Source organism: Poeciliopsis prolifica, unplaced genomic scaffold (genome assembly GCF_027474105.1).
Source record: "Poeciliopsis prolifica strain line A6 unplaced genomic scaffold, Auburn_PproV2 SCAFFOLD035, whole genome shotgun sequence".
Lineage (NCBI taxonomy): Eukaryota > Metazoa > Chordata > Actinopteri > Cyprinodontiformes > Poeciliidae > Poeciliopsis > Poeciliopsis prolifica.
This window is the reverse complement of record NW_026562410.1, coordinates 134,266-157,533: the sequence shown is the minus strand read 5'-3', so window position 1 is coordinate 157,533 and position 23,268 is coordinate 134,266. Positions and strand designations below refer to the sequence as shown.

Below are 23,268 nucleotides of genomic sequence, written 5' to 3'. Positions count from 1 at the left end.
TTTAAATCGGGTATGACTCATTCTGTTGCATAAAACATGCAGGCAGATTGTGGACTCATTTACAATTTGATTATTGGAGAAGAAGGTCCGGGAGTATTTTTAGATGTGAAGCGGTGATTGAGAGGTTCACATAGTGTCTTGGCTATATGTGTGTGTGTGTCAGCAGTTGCAGACAAGGTGATTATGGCCAAGAGGGGTTTCTGTTCATTATCTACAAAATCCTAAGCTTGACAGGCAGCTGAACCCTCATGAGGAGAATCCATCCTGGTGAGTTTTAGCTGTAAAGACGGCCAGAAACTGCAACTCCTATGGCTGCTAGCCTTGCTTAGCATAGTTTATATAAAACCTCGACATGTTCTCTCTATCCGATGGAAGAAAAACTGAATAGCTTAAGGTAATCTGACCTGCTTGGTGTTTTAGTAAAGGTGTCCTTTTGTTTTAAATTTGCCTTCAGTGTAAATTTTTGAAAACTGCATAAATGGCCAAAATGTTTGTCGTACTCTTTTGAACAGAACACATTGTTTAAATAGGTACATCTAGGAATAAAAATACAGTCAAACACAACCAGATGCATGATGTAGATGTAATGCTCTTTTTTTAAATGCATCCATCCCTTTTCCACACTCACTCTGATGGTGCTGCCTATCTTCAGAGGTCGATGGGTAAGAGCTGGGGTACACCATGGAAGAAGGAAGACAGACAAGAATTAAAAGTCAGACACTCGCACACTAACAAGCAGATTTCAAGATAATTATTCCAACAAGTATCTATTTGGACCATGGAAGAAAAATTATTAACAAAAAGAGCATGTAAAGTCTATGCAGAAAGGCCCCGACTTGGATTTAAATTCAGGATCGTCTTGCCACAAAGCAACTGTCCTGCAACTGTGACTCTGTGCAGACTGTTGGAGGCTCAATAAATAAACTAATTAGGGACTCTGCAAGCAGCTAAAACAGAAATTCTGCCTGGCAAAATTGAAAACTGCATCTGTTACCAATAGTAAGCAAAAATTAGGTCTCATATTGTGGTTTAAATTTAATTGCAATATCTTTGAGAGACATGCTTTCTCTTTGTCACTTGGCATACAAATATGAATAAAGTAGTGCTTTCTTTTAAATATAGCTAAATTATTTCTTTGATTTTGCTATTTCAGCATTTAATTCTGACAAAATGTACTTTAATGCTCATATAACTTTTAAAGATGATCCAAACGTACTTCCTATTTATGGTTTCGTGTGCACGTCATTGTGGTTTATCCTTCAGCGCTGACATACATTTTTGTCTCAGCTGACCCTCAGAAAAAAAGTTTGCCCATAAATATTGACAATGGTTTAAGAGATACTTTGGACATATTTTGAAACAATTTAAATAGATCTTTGGGTCTCTCAACCTAAAAAGGTCAGGAAGAAAATGAAGGAATTGTATAAGTCAAAAAACAATCCCAGATGTACTCGAAGATGTATTTAAATGTTTGCCATAGAATGGGTTAGTCATGCAAAAAAAGGAATTGATAGTTGGGAAAACTCCAGTCAGACTGAGCTGTAGACTTTGGTAATAACTGACAGAGCCTTGTTTGCTTTAGGAGAGCTTGAAGATTAGATAACTTTCACAGAATATTGTTATTGTTCTTGATCTAACTCTATCAAGCCACAGAAATCAATATAGTATAAAGTTGCTTGCCTCAACGGTACTGTCCATATCCTTCGATTATCTGCAGACTCCAGTGACATTAAGACATGACTGGTTTCCTAAGGTGCTCATAAAAGGTCATGCCACCAGCAAACAACAGGTGAGGAACTTTAGACTTCGGATGTGTTTCATTTGTTGCCCATTCATTTTCCATTTCACCCGAAGTCACCTGACTTTTTGCTCACTGGATACCTCCCATCTGTCCCGAGTCAGACTAGCTTTGCCATTATGTTTGCCTGCACGGTTTCCATGAAAACACTGAGCCCACTGAGAAAAACATCCTAAAGCCAAAACAGTGACAGTCATTACAACACCAAAGATTTCCCAGCTGCTATGTGACCTTCCCACTCTTTAATTTACATATTTAAAGATATATATAAAAAAACAAAACAATCCCTTGGCTGATTACAGCCTGACCTCAAAACTATTTTTCTATCTTTTTTATTTTTATCCCAACACCTGTCTGCGACGGCAAAACATGCTTTTTTATTTTGTTGGAAAGCCACCAAAAGACAAAAGAAGAGCCCTTGATTGAATTTCAGTAAATCTTGTTCTGTTGACGTAACCTGCATGAACTGCAAAAAGATAAAGGTTGTGATGCCATGCAGCGGAACTGAAGTCAGCACGTCAGAAATCCTCTTCAGGAAAGGGCACAGCAGGAGGAGAATCTGCTCGATATCAACTGAAAAGTCTGTCACGATCACCTCTGTTTTTCTAGTCTGAGGAGCCTCAAAGAAAGCCAGGAAAAGTTGTTCTCGGTTTATGATCTATTTGAATATAGCAGCTGCTATGTAGGGCAGTCACAACTATGGAACGTTTTCACATTGTAGTTTGTTACAATAACAAACTTCTCAATATTTTAAGGCGATTTTATATAACAGATCAGCTTTCATTTCTCTTTGCTAAAATCAAACATTATTTCTTTGATAGAATTCTTGGTAACACCCACTTCCTGTTTGGACTTTGACATTCTCTCATATCCTTTCATCAATCCATTTTGTCCCTAGTAGGGTAGGGAGGAGTGCTGGTGCCTATCTCTGACTAGACATTTCGGGCGAGAGGCAGCGTGCACCCTGGACAGGTCGCCAATCCATCACAGAGCAACACAGAGACAGACAGGACACACAACCATGCACACACACACACTCTCACACCCAACAGAAATTTAGAGGGACCAATTAACCTAATAGCCATCGTTTTGGATAGGAAGCCGGAGTACCTGGAGAGAACCCACTATGCACAGGGAGAACATGCAAACTCCATGCACAAAGATCCCGGGCTGGGAATCGAACCCAGGACCGTCTTGCTGCAAGGCAACGGTGCTATCAATTGCACAGTCTTCAAATTTTTCATTTGAAGACTTAGGTGTCATTGAGAAAGTGGTTTTAAACATTTTCAAAACCAGAATTTGATGCATCTTGTCTGCTTTTAGCACCCTTCCCTGTAGGATGCTGAAAACATTTTTGTTAGTAAGTAAAATTGTATTTTTACACATTACCTTTCACAGATATATAGATCACAAAGTGCTTCACAAAAACAGAACAATTAAAAAAAGAAACCCAATGGTAACACACGAAATCTTTAATTACGCATATTGACTTGCTAGTTATTGCTTTGTTCGGTGTAGAATATGTACATACACTTTAGAAAATGAAACACAACCTTCTGTCTTTAAAGCATGAGAGAAAACTTTTCATGTTTTGGAATGGCCACAATTATTTCTTTTTGCTAAATGCCAGAATTTAGAAAGAAAAAGGAAAGAAATTAAAAAAGAAAGACACTGCGTTTGGAATGTCCACATGTGTGGTGAGTCACTGCAACCTTTCCAAATGACCCTGCTTTCACTTAGCATTTAACCTCAGATATGACAGCTGGACTTCTGCGGTGACCTCGCGGAGGAGGATTCTTGTCATCTTGTAAGTCATGTCCAGCTTCTTGCACGCACACAGAACAGACACACAAAAACATAATCTGTTTTCAACCGGGATAAATGAAACAAGTTGACTACTATCAACACAAAATCTAAATTAGCCAGAACTAAATCAATATTTGCTAAGATTCAAAGTGAATTTTGAGATATTCCACCCACTGTGGGGCGGTCTGGAGGAGGGTAATGCTCACCACACCGAAGTCTATTGATGAACTGTCAGCACACACTGTTTGTCATCATGAGACAGGTCTGTCAATCAATTACACCAGAGGGATTTCTCTGCGCTGAAACTCATTCATGCATCTTGTTTTCCTCCTCTGGCCAGGTGTAAAAAAAAAAAAAGTGTGTCTAATTTTGAATCAGTGAAGAGAAATGGCATGAAGGAAAATACTGTCAAGTAACATTAGGAATTGGGACTCAGTTTATTGATGATACTGTCTGACAGTCAATAAAAGAGAACGCTCACTCTGTGCAGGCTGAAATAAGTCCCCCCTGGAGAGACAAAATAATTCCCAGAGTTGATTAGTAATCATCGTTATAAAAATATTTATAACATTTCTGTTATAAATATGTTTTTTACTGGTCTGATGTTCTGTTCTAGTCTTAGATTAAATGTTTTAATTATCTATTAGCAGATAATAATCATAATTAACCTTCAAAACATCACTATGTGTAATTATTTGATGTGTTTCACTTAGTGAAATGACTTACTGAAATAACACGCAAATTTATTAAATATGACTGTATATTTAGCCTGCATGACTGACATAAAAGCTTGGTTTCAGTAATTACTTGTTCTTATGGTTTTGGGACTAAAGTACTTTATTAATGATACTGCTTATTGCTTACATTTATACATTTACATTTATATTTACATTTTTAAGAGGCAGTCATTGATTAAATGGTGTCATAATTCCTCTTTCCTATTTTGCAGATGATACCTCATTGTATTGATGAACAGATGGATGGATGGACGGATGGATGGATGGATGGATGGATGGATGGATGGATGGATGGATGGATGGATGGATGGATGGATGGATGGATGGATGGATGGTGGATGGATGGATGGATGGATGGATGGATGGATGGATGGATGGATGGATGGATGGATGGATGGATGGATGGCAGCCTGTTATATTAACAGATAGTGAAACGAAGCCAAAGCTGGCTGGTGACAGAAGAATAACAAATATTCCAGATATTTTTAGTTTTCCTGCTCTCACAATTTTAGATAACAATCTTAACTTGAATTAAAAATATTGACACCTTTTAATAATGAAGGTGAAAATTTCATCTTACTCCCAACGAGAGTTGCATCCTGAGGACAACTTAACAATTCATATATATATATATATATATATATATATATATATATATATATATATATATATATATATATATATATATATATATATATATATATATATATATATATATAATATATGTATATACTTTAAGAATTGTGAGTTTAAACATTTTATTTCCAAACTGCAGCTTTCCATGTTCGAGTCCATCCCCAGGAGAAATGTCTTATCTCAGGCTTCTAGAGGAACTTTAACAACTTCTTATGTTGCAGACAATTCTCACCAACTTGTCCCATCAGGATTCTCCTTATCGTCAGTCATTTTACAGTGTAATGAGCTCTCACTTAACTGTAGAGAGGATATGTGTAATAATTAATTCCTAGACTTCCCATTACTGCAACAGGGCTCGCACACACAGACGGGTTTGACATTTTCAGAAGATTAATGGTCATTCTGATTAGATTGCCAAAGTGGTAATCAGGTTACACAGTGGGGATTATCTGGTCTGTTTTATAATAAAGAACTTGTTTTTGAACTAAGTCGTGAGAAAGTCTCATAGAACCTATGCACAGATGCACTCTTAAATGCCCAAATAAAATAAAAAATGATAATATTTCTCAAATATTTTTCTATGGTATTTATAATCTTCAGCTCTTTAAATTCTTTGAGTTCTAACACCAATGGAGATACCGGCACTGCTATGGTCCAAATTGATTCTACAACAGGAAGTGACACTTGAAGATCTCGGGATTTTTGCGCCTGATCAAATGAGCACAGCCTGGGTGAAAGTTCAGATTATTAATCCAGGTACGTTGAGTAGACGGGCTCAAATCTTGGTTGGTCAGTGTCAGTCATCGCTAAAGAAAACTAATCTGGTCAGTCAGAGGGCAAACAGATGTGAGAGGTTTCCCATAGATGTGGAGTCCTGTCCCTGTCCCAGACTCCATGGTCATGTGACACCTAAAGCCCCCTGCCTGACAGTAAATAATCCGTCCATCATTAAACCCAGCCAGATTAGCGCAAATCCCTTATGACTTGACAGTTTGTTGTAGTTTTCATAACCATATTAATGGTAATATGATGCTTCATCTCTTATTCCATTCTCTCTTCTTTTATCAACACAAAACTTTTTTCAGGTTGTAGAACTGTCGTAGCTAATAAAACAAAGAAAGAAAGTGCAGAGAGAAAATAAAAACGAAAGAAAAAGTATAGGAATTAGAGTCAGAGAGAACATACTCAGACAGGCAAAATATGTATTTGTAATTTAATGGATTAACAGACAACGACCTCTGCAGCCCGTCAAACTTAAGCTGTGGAATCCCGAACCGTCTGTTAGACAACGTAAGCTTTCTCTCTTTCATTTTCATGTTTCCCGAAATAAAATGTGAAAGGAGGCTATTATTATATCATGGTACGTATCGTTCTTTTGCTAATGCTACTGCATCTGTTGCTTCTGAAAAAAATCAAAATAAATATCTGTGCTTGTAAGATTTTTTAATAATGTAAAAGTGTTTAGAATTGTAATTCTAAACACTTTTACATACACAAAATGCATGTGTTAACATGTATTTTTGGAAGGTTTTTACTCAATTCAGTTTTTCTTTTTTGATTTTTTTTTAGCTCATCCAATTGTCTTTTGATCAAGCCAAGTAAGCTGGATACGTCACAAGAACAAGATGTCCCTGCAGATCCCAAGGTCCTCAAAACAGCACACACACACCCACACACACACACACACGACTCAAATGTCATTCCATGAATCATAATGGTTTCATCATAAAAGTCGTATGCTTGCTCAAAGCAACAATTTTGATCCAACATAGTTCATAGTATCTAAATACGAGCCTCATATGTAGATTTGGGAACAACAGGTAATAATTGTAAATGCCAAAATCAATAATGTAAAGCCAAGAGATCAGAGAACAGATCAGGGTACAGGTATATGCAGTCCTGGAGAACATTTTAGTGTGTCTAAATTGTCAGAAATGATCTTGCTCCACATGTTAGGTCAACAGATTAACATTTTCTTCTGACAGTCACATATTGTGCAGCTTAGTCAACTTCTTGTATGACAGATGTCTGATAAGATTCAAACATAATCTGGATGTAAGATTGGAGCAAAAGAACGACTTCTTTCTTTTTTCTCTCTCTGAAAGGTCTGTAATCTCATTGTTATTGTAAGTAGTAAGTCTTTGCACTGAATTTCTCACGCAGGCCTCTGTTTCTGAGAAGGGTGGTGCAGATTTGTTTCCTCAGCTGGCAGTCTGAGCTGACCTTTAACGTAGCTAGGACATTCAACTCCCAAGACAATCATGTTTACTCACCATCGAGCACCATCTTATGCATTCCTAGATTGGAAACTTATTCTTGTGTGACAAAAGAAGAAAAAAAAAAGATAAAATGACAAATAAAGAAACACTGTGTTGAAATTCAGCATAAATAAGCTGTAGAGCAAAAGGAAAACTTTTGAATGGAAAAACGAGAGCATCTACGCAATATGTTTGGCTAAAAAGAAAACTGTGTTACCTCATATCCCCCTCATATGACCCTGGCTACTCTGGCTACCTTGGCTATGTTATAATCCAGTGGTTTTCTGTTTCATCATAAGAAAATATTACATCACAGTTTGAACATACATGAACAGATTATTATGTAAATTGCTGAACCAGATGCTTAAAATACACCCAAATTAATAATGTGGTTGGCATAATGGACTTATCTGCCATGCAGTCCACAAAGTCTTGTGAGCAAAGTTGTATTATTAGTCCAATTTATAAGTATGTACTCTAAGCTTTGAACGTCCTACTTTTCTCCACTTAACTCCTTAAAGGTCCATCAAAAAAGGTTAAGTTGCAACATTTATTTTTTTGCATCACAGAGTTATTGATCAACCACCAATGGAACCAACCCTCATAAAAAATGAGTTAAGGTTCACCTTCAGCCATTGTATCATAAGTCACTGTGTCATCATTTGATTCATACTCTGCAACCAGGTGTGCAATAATAATTTAGGAAGCTGATATATGATCAGTGTTTTGGACAGGATTGTGTTACACCTACAAAACTTTGCTTTTAACGTTACAACACTTGTGACTGATCTGTTAAATCAATACAGATTGATTTTTGCTATTCCCCCTGAGAGTCTTTGGTACATCCTCTTTTCTGACATTCACCTGGAAAGTTTTTCTTTCACTTAGAGAAAGTGACTTGCAGCTGGCTCTACAAAGTACTGAAATAGGGAGCGTGAAAAGTTACACACTGACATTTTCTGTGATTTTTGTCCTATTTGTTGTTTGCTTAACAATAAGAAGAAAATGAATTTTCAACATTGTAGGCATGCTCTGTAGATTAAATGGTTGCAATGCAATAAAGAAAATGACATAACATAGACAATGCCAAGAGGGAATAGAGCGAATACTTTCGCAAGGCAATAAATCTCTTTAAAAGTAGCCCAACTGTGGTGACCCTTTACATTTTTCACATTTGGCATCTCTCAAGGTAATTTATCAAAAAGCAAAAGAAAATCTGTCCTTTTAAAACAATTTGGTAGAGTCCCCCTCGCTGATAACATAAAACAGACCATCTTTTTCAATCATATGCTTTCAAGTGAATTTTTGTGTCTTCTTTCAAGTGTTATGTCAGAAGAAGCTTTTCAAGCCTTGAGAGTACCATCCTTGTTACAAGTCAAGATATAATTGAATTTTGATGAAGAGGTGATTTTTTTTATTGCTGACCAGGGGAAAGTCATTGATATATTCTGCTCCAGCCAGATGATTTACTTACTGCAAGTCTTTCTGCTGCCTTCATACTGGGCTGCTGTGCAATAAAATGTAGCTACGTTTTGCAGGTGAGGGTCAGGAAAATGAAGAAAAAATAAATAACTTGAAAAAAGGACTGTGCTTCTCAGAATTTACAATGGTATTATTTATCCTTCGGTCGACTCAAATTTGCCCCCATCATCTGGTGGGCACTGCTACTCTCTTTTCTCTGTGTCCTGTTTTTGATTCATCGCCATTTCCTGCATGCATTCATCTATTAATTTGCTATACAAGGGGCTGGTGTCAACCTCCAGCTGTCATTGGGCGGGAGGCGGGGTACACACTGGACTGGCCACCAGTCCATGACAGAGAGACTCAGAGACACACCGGACAAAAAAAACCATGCTCACACAACAAAACACATACACACTGATAGCTAATAGTAATTTAGAGGAACCAAATTAACAGTCATGTTTTTGGAAGAAGATGGGGAACCTGGGAGTACATGCAAAATCCATTCAGAAAAACTCCAGGCCTGGATTTTGACCCAGGACATTCTCGCTGCAACACAGCAGTACTGTCATTTGCTTGATGGTGCTACTAGCTAATAATATTCCTTTTAACCTTCTCTTACCAAATTTCTTATAAACAAATCTAAAACACTTTTACACTTTTCCATTCAATGCATCAATACTTGAACTCCAATGAAACTAAGGAAGCATAATAAGTGTTCTCAGCTTCAGTTTTACACCATGTATACCTCCATGTACAGGTTGTAACATATATAAGTAGATATTAAAAAATATATATACTTGTACATTAAAGACATTTAACACTATTTTACAGTTATGGTAGTAAAATGATGAGTAAATCTATGTGCACAGTAGAAAGTATCAACAAGAAACATTGTAGGAAATCTCAAAGTGCTTTCAGATGCTGATTATCAAGATTGAGTGAACAGTCGGGTAGACACGTCATGCTGTGTGCCTCTTTTGTGATTAAAGTGATGATTACTTCTGTGGCCTGCAGTACAATGAGTGCTGCTTTTGTTTAAATGTTGAAAACTCTATTAGATGCATGAATTGACTCATAATCTTGTAATATAGCAGGATTTTACTGGGGCACAATAGAACTGATCAAAAATCCTTTACTAAACCTGCAACTATTTAGAGTTGTTTGTCTGTGTATGTAGTGACAGGTGAACAATTTGTCATGCAGTTCACAACAACTGTGTAAGAGGCAAAATAATGGCTTTGTGTTGCTGGAAACCCATAAACAGGTTACATAGACAGGGTTCAGTGATTAAGATGATACATGAAAACTAATAATTTGACTGTAAACACATGCATCTAGATTAAATCGGACTTTGATCAAGTTTAGAAATTAACTGCAATATAATACTTATGACGAACTGCAGCAAAGCTGGACAGAGTCACACACTGAAAGACCCACAGCACGTTTGAGCTGCTGACACAGTCAGCATGAGTAGTTGTTTATTTATCCACCAATTGTTGCCTTCGTAATGACATTTAAATGAATGACTAACCAATCAGTGTCATTTCTCAAGAGCATGTCAATAAAAAGAAACAAGAAGACTGTAAAAGTTTGGACAGGAGATGATTTAGGGCAGACAGATTAGTTGAGGTCAATGATATACAATATAGTCAAAAGATCAGTGCAAGGTCATTTGCATTAAATGTCAGACTGGACAGTGGACTGATAATACAGTGCCAGCTTAATAACCAACGACCTGATCAATTTAAACTTGTCAAAACATTTTGGAGGTAATTACATAAACAAAAGTTGCTTATGTAAGCTGCCTCTCACTGAAAAGCAGCCAGGATTTATGCAGAAAGTTTTACATCTTTAGAAATATTGTTTGAAAAGAAAACAGTAAAGAGAAAACTTGTTTAAATAAACATGAGAAAAAATTTTTTGTATGGTTTTATTTGTTTTTAAACAAAGTATACAACTATAACTTCCAGTAAAGTGTAAAACTTTGGCGGAAATTCATTACTCAGTGTAATAAAGTATAAATAATGCACCACAATAATTTTAAATCACAAAGTTTTTAATATTAAATCCTATGGCTTCACCAAAATTCTAAAAAGAAAAACTAATCTTTTATATCTGTTGATTAAGATTATGGCTTTATTCATGAATATTCATTCTTTCTTCATGTAAAAATGATGAAAGTTTGCTGGATAATGTATTTTACCAAGTTTATTGTTCCGCTCTCTTGCGTTTTTTTAATTGAGGTCCTATAAACAGTGAGAATAATACCGAAAAGAGATTATTTAGAATATGCATAGAATTAATGTAAAAACATAACAAACCTTTGCAGTATTATAGAGTAAATAAGCAAGGCAGTCTGTACCTAGAAGCAGTCTATGCTTTGGCTTGACACAGAGAAGAAGAGACAGAGAAGGAAGTAAATCATCCGGAGGGAATATCCTCACCTTGGTGTTTACAGCTTGCCGGAAATGATCATTGTTGAGGTGCAGCTCAGGATTGTGCATGTATATATACAGAACGGTAGATGCAGGTCAACTCTCTCCTCTGAAGAGATATTCATGTGCACAAGCAGAGAAGCTCAAGACTTTGCAAAAAGCAACAGCAGATGGATTGTAAAAATCAGTGATGGTTGTCACAGTTTTCTGTATCTGTATCTCTCAAGGCGACAATAAGGAAACCAATGGGGATGTTAATAGCGTCTCCACTAAAACAGCACGCTTTAGTGTACTGGTCCGTGCAGTCACATCTGGGCCACAAATTCACTGCAGGGCCAAAGTCTGAAGCTTCAGAAATAATTGAAACGATGATGAGTCACATAGTGAAACCTGTCCTGGATCTTATCAACACAGTAATAGTTTGAAACTAAATTTGTTTGACATGATTGGAACGTTTACAATTAGATAATAAAGTTGTAGTTAGCTATTTATTGATCTATCACTTACTATGAAAAGTAGATTATGTGCATTTGCAGTTTTTATTTCTTGTTAGTCTGTTTTTTTGTGTTTCTTATCATTGATGTAATATCGACTGTTTTGATTAATAATGCATTTACACAGTAATTCACATAGTAACTTTGGGTCATTTTTCGTTTAGAACTTGCCTGACGTTTTTTCTCTGATATACTGTAGATAGACTCACAACTGAATAAGTTCTGGGTGTTTAGATTTTTTTAATGTGTCATAGTTTAAATTTTAGAAGAAAATTGGATGATATGATAAATGGTGAAATGTTTGAGACAACGATTCAATCAGTAGAGATTTAAATCTGTGTAGATAATCCTGAAATTCATTCTCATAAATGCTTCCATGCAGTATGACTTAACTTGAGCAATTCAGCAAAGACGAATAGTTAAAAGTCTCAAGATGTACAAGAGACATACTCAGCAGGATTTGCTGAAAATATGTGGTAAATTTCAGTATAACTTTTCAAAATTCCCTTTGCAAATTAAATAAATACAAATCAATTTCCTTCTCCCTGTGGAATTTGTGATTGTAACATTAATAAATGTTACAATCACATGTAATTGAATGTAATTGAATTGAATGTAATTGAAAAACTTTTGCAGGACACTGACAGGACGTTGAAAATTGTTATAATTTGCTGTAAAGACAGAGTAGCATATACACAGTCTGAACTAAAATGCACACGTGATAGGAAGATAAATATCAAAAATTTAGTCAAGAATGGTTGCAGTGGGCAGCTCCTCTGAGTGTGTGTTTTTGGTGATAAAATAGAATTGGCAAAATCAGAGGAAGGTTTGGGGGGAGAAACAACAGGAAGCAAGAAGATGTGGCCATTTCAAGGTCATTTCGGCCAAAGTCGTAAATATTGATTGCAGCTCCACTTAGGGGCCATGAGCAGAGAGGTACTGCTGTCAGATTCACTCTCTTTGTAATTGTCTCTCTTTCTTTATTTTTTTCTCATGAGATTTTGGAAATGGTTTAAATCTTCTGACAGTAATTCAGATTTTGATGTGGTTATGCAGTGAGCCTGTACAATTAAACGTCATGGACTTTTGAAAATCATAATAAAAATTCAGCTTCACAAGAGAAACAGAAGTGGTTTTGATAACATTCGGGGAAATGATAATCACGCAGTGTCAACAGATTGTAAGGGCAGACTCTCAGTGTTTACAGGAAGCTAAAATCAAAACATCTTTAGCACATCTCTTTATAGCAAAGGTGAGTCATCACTGAACAGCTGGCAGCCGCGTCAAGACAGCTTCACAGCGGCATACTTGTGGGGTAAGAGGGAGGGGGTACTTTTCTGATTCAGCAGGAAGAAAACTAAACTACATCACATCAGTAAACTGCACAGCTATGAAATTTGTAGAGCCCTGACTCTGTTTTGCCTTGGCCCCACCATCTACATTACAACACCACATCAGTGAAAAACCACACAGAAGGTGGTGGTAAATGATATGTCAGTAATAAAATGTATGCTTTCACCTTTTGTGAGCCAAAGGTGGAAGGAAAAGATCAATAGTGTCACAGAGGGAATACTTCATGTATAAAAAGAGCAGCTCTAATGCATCTTGGTATTGATTTTACACATTGGGTAAGCTCGACTGTAGGCATGCACTCTGATTCTTTCAAATGCTTGTGCGTTTAGGTTTTTAAATGGGTCAAAATGTCGGGACAATTCTCATTTAACTCATTTAGGTTCTTTGACCAACCAAATAGAATCGTGCACCAACCTGAGGGAAGAAGATACAGTGCCTTTCAAACGAATAAATATCTTTTGAACCTTTTCAGATTTTGTCACATAACCATCTAAAAATTTCATATATTTCTTTTGTGAAAATCTGAAAAATGAGGTGGTTTGCAGAAACCTATTCTCCGAATAAAGGTTTAAATGCAGTGTAATGAACTGTTTTCAAATGTTAAATCATAAATAGAGAATCTTATTTAGTCTTAGTATAAATCAATGTCGTCTATGATGACCTCAGAGGTTTGTCAGAGAACATTTCTTAGCAAACAGCATCATGGTGATAGGAATACAGCGGACAACTCAGAATTTAACCTGTGGAGAACGTTGAGGCAGAAAAGCATGAAAATCACTCAGACAATTCAGTTTTCAACCCACCATCTGCAAATGGAATGGCTTTGGCTGAACTACCAGCCTACCAACACATGGCATTTCACCAAAACAAAGAAAGGGGAGCATTATGAAGCTGCCAAGAGTCCCTATGGTAACTGAAGGGACCACAGGGATTCATGGCTCAGGTGGTGAGAATCCAATAACAAGACAAGGACTAATCAAGCACTCCAGAAATGTGGCCCTTGTTGTGGAGATTGTGGAAATGTTGAGAGAAAGTCAAAATAATCCCCCTTTGTGATTCTTTTTTGTTTGCCCTGTGTGTGGCAGAAAACTAACATCCTGAAGAGTCTGGCCCCTGTCAGAAATAGTAGTGAAAGTATCACGTATTGGGGAAGTTTCTGGTCTAGGGAAGCTGGTCAGAGTCAATGAGAAGATGGATAGAGGCAAACTACAAACCTATAAAATTAGGAGGCTGCATGCACTTGCACTTCATATTTCTAAGTTTTTTGTAAAAACATTCTGAAAAACTTTCTGTCATTTTCTTTCCTCCTTACAATTCAATTCTAATCAAACAGAAAAAAAAACATTTGTGGTGGTAATGTGACAAAATGTGAAACAGTTACATGGGTAGACGCTGTGCTCACAACAAACTGAAAGGGGGATTACAGTTACGCGTGTTAAATTGATTTGGTGCAACTGGAACAAGTAGAGTCAAAACATGTCTCAGCAAAGTCTCGCTATTGATTCTGACTTTGATGATAGATCAAGTTAAATTAATAATAAAAGGAAAATGGATCACACAGCGAGATATTTTTAGTCCGCACATGCTAGATTTGGCTCAGTAAAAATTGCTAAAGTGACATTTTAGAGTCGGCTGAAGGTCGCAGAGTAATTTTCACTGCACGTTTTTCCCTTCCTCTCTTATATACATAACTCTGTAGAAATACTGTCATTTTCTCTACTTGGACGCTTGAGTAGAGGCAGTAAATAAAATCAGTCATACTGTAACAGATTTATTCCAAAGATAGTTGGAAAGTTGTCATCTCAGTGAAGAGCAGAGGAAGAAAAGTAACTTAAGGCCTAGAAATGTTTTTTTTAAGAGACATAGCAGGGAAGATGAGTGAGTACTGAAAAAAAATGTGAAGACAGGCCGAGATCATGAGTCAGACATTAACGCACCTTTCTCAAGACAAGAAATGAACTGGTAAAGAGTGGTGAGAAAACCTGGGCAAATAATTTGCTTGAGGAATCCAAGTAGATCCAATTTACACACACAATCATGCACACATACAATATCACACACACATTGCTTAGTTCAGGAGGTTATTACAGGTTGAGTATAACTTTCAGGAAGCAATCTGTCATTTTCACTGTGAAACTATTGATTCAGTGAAACTATTGATTCATAGGCTGGTTAATCTTAAATGAAACTTTTAACACTTGTTGAAACACAGCTTGAGATTTGCAAAGGACTTATTGTAGTCACACAAACAATACTAATAAAAATGTTTTCCTTATTTTTTTGCCTTTGACCCATTTTGAACTGAATGTGAAATACACCATGTACACATTGATACAACCTGAACAGAACTGCTTTACATTGATGGCATATTGTTTAAAAATGGCAGGTGTTTAATAAATGTGTTTAGACAACAAAATATTACTGAAGAACAGTTCTATCTTTGTTTAAATTCTTATTTTTACTCTTAGGTACACAAAAAAAGTCAAAGCGTTTTAGTAGAACAATTTTCTAAGGGTTCGGTACAATTCAATTCAATCCAGTTCAACTCAATTTAATTTAATTTAATCTAATTTAATCTAATTTCATTTATAAAGCCAGGATTTACAACAGATGTTTCAAACACTAGAAATAAACTAAAATTCAGAATTATCAAGTCAATTCATTTCAGTCATGCAGACTGATTGAAACTCTACTGCATTCCCATTCTATCCTAGACGGATGAGCCTGAGGCTGCCATCCAGGTATTAACTATAACTGCTTACAATTTTCTTTCAACAATTTATTTGATATATATATATATATATATATATATTATATATATATATATATATATATATATATATATATATATATATATATATATATATATTATATTTTTTTTTTTTTTTGCCACTCTTTTATAAAGGTCATTTTGTATATTGCATAGGTAGTAGTTGTGCTGTCAACTGAATCTCCAACATGAGCTGTGGCCCTGCACTTTACCATGCACCTTTTGGTTGCTTCTTTGATTAATGCCTTTCTTGTCAGGCCTGTCAGTTCAGGTAGGCACTTATGTGTTGGTGGGTTTGCAGCTGTGCGGCATTTTCCATTTGCAGATGACAGTTTGAATAGTCCCTCGAATGATTGTTTGCTCTGCTTTAAACTTCTTCACAAAGTTATCTCTAACTTTTCCACTGTCTATTGATCAAAGTTCTCTAACAGACCTTTGTGATTTTAATGCACAATTTATTCTGTGAAATAATTGCACAGGGTTTAACTTTATGTAGTAATTTTGCTTAATCTAAAAACATTTTGTCACAGTAAATTTTATTTAGGGGTTCTAAGATAGAGAGGGGGCTGAAAAAGCAAGTGCCATGATTCAAATTTGAACTTAGAACAAAAAAGTCCATGTGAACTCGTCCTTCCACTTCACCATTATGCTCTCATTGTCAAATACAATTACAGCACAGTGTCTTTTTGAAGATCTCAATAAATCACAATAAAGTCTGTGTATCTATGCACATGAAAAAAGTGAAAGGTGAGCATGGATATTTTTGCAAAGGCCCATTTGTGTTAATTACAAAGAGAAGAAAAGGACTCACATTCACTAATTTTACTGAAAAATTATGGATAGTTGCAATAAAATCACTATTGTATTCATAGTAAATTATTACATATTTAGATTAATTAAATATGTGGAAAGAATTACAAACTAAAGAACAACTCAAACAGTATCAGATATTAAGAAAAGTAATATAAATCGCTACCAGTGCTCACAGTACATAAAGCCTCCACAGGCTGAGCAGCCTGAGCTTGAGAGAGACAGTGACCTTGACAAAGCAGAAATGTTGCTATAAAAAGACGAAGTTTATTCATGTAGGAATGAATATGCCCATGTCAGCAACACTGCTGCCTATTATTCTGAAGTTCAGCATGATTCAGAGCCTGACTACAAGACAACAACATCTTATGATGGAGGCTGTTCATATTTTCAGAGAGCTCCAACTCTCCGTGGCTGTCCCTTAGTCTCCCTGACTGAGCATGTGCAGAGAGGCACTGCAGTGCTGCACTGTGAGAAGAGACAGACAGAGGAGAGGCGAGTTTCCATTGCTGTCCCATGTGTGCAAAAGAATTTAGACAATAAAAGAACATTTTCGTGGGTAGTCCGCTGCTGAGGCCTCCATGGTGAGGAATCCGTTAAGCATGAAAGGGTTCGCATCAATGTCAGCAACCCACAAGACAGTGAATCACTTTCACGGCACGTATTCCAATTTACCAGAGCATGAGAACATGTGTTGTTTGGGTGATTCTCTTGCCAAATAGGTATTCTGAGAGTGTTTAGTATAATAAGGCAAATCAGGTGAACTAATTTCCACCTTTCGTCAGTGGTAACTTTTTACTCATACAAATACCTCAGTAAGCTCCTTAATCAAGACACACAAGCAATAGATCTTGTTTATTCCCCATGTAAAACACAATCCTCCAATATCCCTTCTTTAATTGCTTTTCTGTCTAATGTCATTTAGAGCTGATTGTTGCCTCAGTTTTACAGACCTTCTACATTTACACTTACTTAAATAAACAGCCCACAGATGATTGATAAAAAAATGAATTCCTGGAATTGTCAGAAAGATGGTTACACTTAAAAAAAATTCTAAAAGCAAGGTCATCATCAATAAAGGAAAAGAAAATGGAAAACGTGTTTTGCTGTACTTATGGCCAAAAATCTAATAAGCAGATTAGAATAAATGATTCTTTGACCTTATAAACAAATTATTCACATGTCACAGATTATTATTATATTTGTATGTTGCAAAATATGTAAGTTGTATCTCCTGTGTCCTCTTGCTTTGATGCAGTATCTGTGCTAAATGGTATTAGGTTGTTTGTTGCAGGCATGAGGCTGCTGAGGCATCATCAGAACAGGTGGAACGTAAACGGCACAGCATGTGCACCACACAGTCATGACGCACGCTGATATTTCTAAAAAAGCTGTCATCCATTTTGTGGGCAATGATGACGATAGTGGCGAAAGAAGGGAGGGTGGTGGGGCGATGGGGGGTGAGATCTGTTGGTCGAAAGGGCCATCAAGTGGCCAGAAGCTGAAGTGCAGCCCTTCAGTGCAGAGCTGGAGCGGATAGTACGGTAGTAGTAGTAGTAGAGGATCTGTTGTAATGAAGCCAGCAGACCGGTGAAACACTGCTTTCTCTTGCACTGAGAATGGTCACGCTTCACCAGGCCCTTTGAAGTGGACTCGAGGTGTCATTTTCTGCCAAATGATTCTCCAAGAGGTACAATTCCCAGTCTTCAAGAATATATGTCTTGTAATTGGATCCATTTTATCACCTTTTCCTTGTATAGACACCAACTAATGCTGTGTCACTAATGTCCCGGTGTAACTGCTCTACCAGAAAAAAAAAAGAAAAAAGTAGATGTAAGTGAGACCGCAGTTATCTTGTTTCATAAGGATATCTTTTACAGACTCCTCAGTAGTTCTGCTGCAATGCCATCCTGTGTCCTCTAGAAACTGAAGAACTCTTTAGTTCTGCAAGCACAGGTAAACACTACAGGTGCCCGGCGGGGCCAGACTCAGGTCAAGGTAACTCATGAATAAAGTCAGCAGAACGTGAGAGGTTTAATGCCACACGTCTGACGTACCTTGACCCAGTTAATGAGTGAGTTTAAAGGTAGATTGGCAGAGCCTGAAAATAATGTGTTTACTGCTGATCTCTACGCTGCCTAACATGTTGCTAGAATTTGTCAGAATGAGTGAACATGTTTTTCCCCTCAAATCCAAGAGGCAGCTGTTAATGAGCAAGCCTTTAATTCATAAATTGGCCATGTAATCACTTACGTCTCAACATGAAAAGATGAAACACATGCAAAGTAACTGGGATTCAGGCTAAAAATAGTGTGTTTGTCCTGCAGTACTTTAGTAGATTTTTTTTTCTTAGATGCTCAGTTAAATTATGAAGTCTGCTTTTTTTCCTTCAACACACCGCTTGGCTTTGTTTGCGATGACTTTGCTGAAGTAAATCCCTGGTGTCCTGGCACAGATAATGGAAGCGGATATTTGCTTCATACTTCCAAACATTTACAAAAATCTGTAATTAAATTTTTGTCTTCCAATTTCTGTTTTGTTCGTTTAATGAGTAGCTGATTGAATTTAGTTGTTTTGGTTATGCTGTCCTTGACATAGTGCTGTGTTGACATAAAATGTGGCTATCTGCCAGGGTGCACAGTCATTTAGGAAGCATTACATAAAATAAAATAAAAAATAACTGTTGTCAGATTTGCATTTGCAACCATTTTTTATCACTTATTTACATATTCAGTCAATAGGACTGGCACATCCCTTTGGTGTAAGCAGCGTTAGAAGCTTAAAAATGTTTTAATGTGCATAAAATATTCTAGATTTATGTGTGTATCTAGTTTGGAGCTTATTATTTGTTCAATTTTGAAAATATACAGGTCAGGGCAGCTGTAGCTACTATAGAGTAGCTTGTCACCATCAGCGTATGAATGTGTGAATGACAGAATGTAGTGTGTAGCACTCTAGAGTCCATAGTCCTTAGAGTCCATATTTAATGTATTGATATAATTCAGTGTGTATCTTCTTTAAACAGTAGAAAGACTCAGTTTTGACTATTTCTACTAAATTTATAAATTACTTAGGAAATAAATTCATATCATGTGTCGGGGTATAGTCATTTCAAAGATTGTATTTTTAATTGGAATCTACTAAAATTATCTAATTCATTTTTAAGAACATTGGCATTTGGTCTTAGCTCATTTTGCATCATGCAAAATGACAAACTATTAGTTTAAGGTCCACTGTAAAAAATATAAATAAAATAAAATAAAAAAATAATTAACCTGATTATTTTTTCCTGGAGTTTTTGTAGATTTTGCTTACGTTCCAATGATAGTATAGACATATGACAGTTCTTGTTAAATATTTGGGTTTTGAAGGTGTCAACAGTTAACCAAACTGCAGGTCATTCAAAATGTAAAAAAGTGTCCCTGCCAGAATCCTGATTGGTAGCAGAGAAATATCTAACCAGTCCAGAAAGGTCGGATTTGAAAACTGTTATTGATCTGCAAGATACTGAATTACGATCTAAATACATCTTATTTTTGCTTTTTTTTTTTTTTGCAGGTCATCAAATACCTGTCTGAGCAATTTTGTTCATTGTGCACCACCGTTTTACGTTGCTATACTGAAACGTATTACCGAGTAGCGCATTCGCAGCCGCGCGAGGGCAGCAAAGATTATGACGCAATATAATAACAGAAGCGCGTGCTTATACGCGCGAGTCTACTGGAGCTGCTCTTCCTCCATATATGTTTTCCTTTGACAGCTCCTCATACTGAAGATATGTTTGTTTGCTTCCGTGTCACCCACACGGTTCAGCTTCGCGTCTACAACTTTTTTCAAGCATTTTCTGGCAAGTCCGACATATAACTTTTTCGTTATTTTACATAATTGTTCTATGTGATACTAATGTGGAAGTTTCATCAAAAGAATTAGGTAACATCTGAGGTTCTTTGTTAGAGACTTACCATCTCTGGGTGAATGGGAGGGTCTGCCTTCCCCCTTCCTCACCCTCACCCGCTGAAGTTAAAGCTGAGAGGAGGCAGTCGCTCCAAGCGGACAGTCGACAGACCGACGTCATGCTGCTGCAGCCCAACAGGAGTCCTCTCCTGCTCACCGTCACCTGCATGTGTTTCTCGGGAGCTTTGCTTTGGTCTTACCAGGAAGAGGATGCCAGTGAGGGGTAACTTTTTTTATTATCAGTTTTAAACTAACAGAGAATATATTCTACTTGGTTGAAAATAATTACATATATATATATATATGTGTGTGTGTGTGTGTGTGTGTCTATATATATATGTGTGTGTCTATATGTTTCTTTTCCAGGGAAAAATGCTCTGAGAATAACATTTCAACCACAAAGTATCCCTGCGTGAAGTTGACCGGAGAAGTTACGACATGTTACAGGTACACCAAGTTAAGTTTGTGCAGTAAAAGTAGGAAACAGGAAGACTGCAGTGTTTCAAGATGTTCATCTTAAATCTGTTGTAATAAATCAAATTACCAATAAGCTTGGTTCTTAAAATGAAATAGCATATCTCAATTTTATATGTGCTTCGAAAAACAATATAGGGCAATGTCGACAGAAAAACAATTAGAGAACAGCATGTTTGCTTTTTAATTGTTTCTGGTGAACAGATTTCTCCAGAATTCTATTAGCACAGTCCATTAAAGCTACATGCTTTGTAGATTTACTTATTGTTTGGAGCTGTATTTACATATGAAAATAGATGGATACCTCCACTAGAAGCCTTGTTATCATTATCCTCTGCCATGACACTGGAGACTTTCTAAACAATATGGATTAATCTCCTGTCTGAGGCTACAGATCAATTTGTTAGTAGCTAATCTCTCCTTTGTGCTCAGCCTTCCAGGCAAAATGAAAACTTAGTGCTAATTTTATAAAGTTATTGTTTGTAAGAAATACTTGGAACTCCACTGACCTCATGGAAAAGTTCATGGTTTAAAATTACTCCCATGTGACAAACAGTATGGATTTTGTATAAAGTAACACAATTAAACAAGCATATTGCTACTCATGTTTGGAAAGAAACTGTCCAGAAAGATGGATCATTTAACAAAAACAAAACTACAGAAGCTCTACTGTAACATCTCCAAACCACTTCTTAACATTAGCGTTGATTATAAACTTTTGAGGGTGCTTTAACCTTGTTTGGGGTGACTGATGGCTCAAATGGAACGGGATATGCTATTTACAGACTCATTGTGATTTATATTAAAGGCAAGTGTGTTTTTGCTTCAGAAACACAATCATAAAACGTAGTTAGGGAGCAAATTTCAAACATGTCTCAACGATCTTAATTTACAACAAATCGATGTTCTGAAGTCCCAATTTAAGGAAAGATTTGTTAAGCTAAAAATCCAACAGATTCTTGGGTATCTCATGAAAGGAACTGACTTTTAAAGGATTTGCTTTGCATTGCTTGACCAACCTCTGTCCTTGGTTAAGTGACATCCTGTTTGATCTTCTCATCTTAAACGTACTCTTGACGTAATGATGTTGGTTTATGGTTATTGGCTGCAGCCGCAAATTGTTTCCCACACTGTTTATTTAAAGAAGAAAAATTGCTTCAACTAAAAGCCATGATGATGTCTCCCAGAGTGCATTTCAGGTCACCTGCGAAGTGTGAGCTGAAGGCTAACCCAGCAATCCCTTGCAACATCAGTGAAATGAGTCTCATACATGCCTCTACAAACTATAAAGCGTGCCTTGAATTTGATTACATCAATGTGGAAATTCTATACTGTGTGTTTCTGTACCAGAGCTAATGTGACTTGCTGCAACATGATTTAAACTGGCAAACCTAAGATGCTAAAAAATATATATTTATGGTATTCATTAGCTTGAGAATATATATCATTGCATAAAATCTATCAAAGACCTACTTCTGATTAAAGTTATGCCCACATACAGTACCAGAAATGTTTATATTTTGGTACATTACAACCATAAATGGCAGTGTTGGTGTAGTTTATACAACAAGCCAAATGGCCAAAAATTGGTTCATGGTTTTTACACTTTTAACCAAATAAAGTAACCAGTGTTACAAGCTCTTGACTCCCTTGAATGAAATCCAGTGCAACCAATCATCTTCAGAAGTCACCTAAATAGTAAACAGTGTGCATCTGATTCTGTATAAATCCAACTGTTCTGCAAAGGGCTCAGATATTTATTAGAGAGCATTACTGGGTATTTCACAACTACTCACCAAACATGAGCATCCAGCTTAGCTAACCTGCTCAGTACAGTCCAAAACCAGTGCATTTTTACACCTAAAGATGCTTCTTTGTAACTTTGGTCCAGAAAAGCTGCATATAGGAATGCTATGCTTTCATACGCTCATTTATTGTGGTCTATCAAAAAATTGCACAAAAGAAATGCATCAGAGTTTACAGTTGTAATGTGAACTCTGATGCATGAATACTTTTGCAAGGTATTGTTTATTGCAGACCTTTTTTTTTCTGAGGCAGAGATGTTTGTCATTGTTTTTCATCACTCAGCAGTTCAGGTTAAGAAACTGAATTTATTTTCTTTTCTTTGCATTTTCATTTCTTTGATAAATCTGGTTTAGAAGTCTTAAACAGACAGCACAAAAGACACATACTGTGGTATGTGTTATGCAACCATGTACAGAGCTTAAGGTTTCATTCTGGAGCTATTTATCATGTTATGAAAGGAAGCAGAGGAGACA

The 23,268-nt window shown here is 36.5% G+C and overlaps 1 protein-coding gene across 2 annotated transcripts in view; it reads left to right on the top strand.

Annotated features, from left to right (window-relative positions):
- The first annotated feature begins 20,313 nt into the window (after positions 1–20,313).
- ccbe1 (collagen and calcium binding EGF domains 1) overlaps positions 20,314–23,268 on the top strand; it is a 38,849-nt gene continuing 35,894 nt past the window's right edge. For both annotated transcript variants that reach the window (XM_055052723.1, XM_055052721.1), the window contains exons 1-2: positions 20,314–20,738; positions 20,882–20,962. In XM_055052723.1, the coding sequence (XP_054908698.1) occupies positions 20,635–20,738; positions 20,882–20,962 (185 nt within the window). In that variant the 5' untranslated portion in view covers positions 20,314–20,634. The remainder of the gene's footprint in view (positions 20,739–20,881; positions 20,963–23,268) is intronic.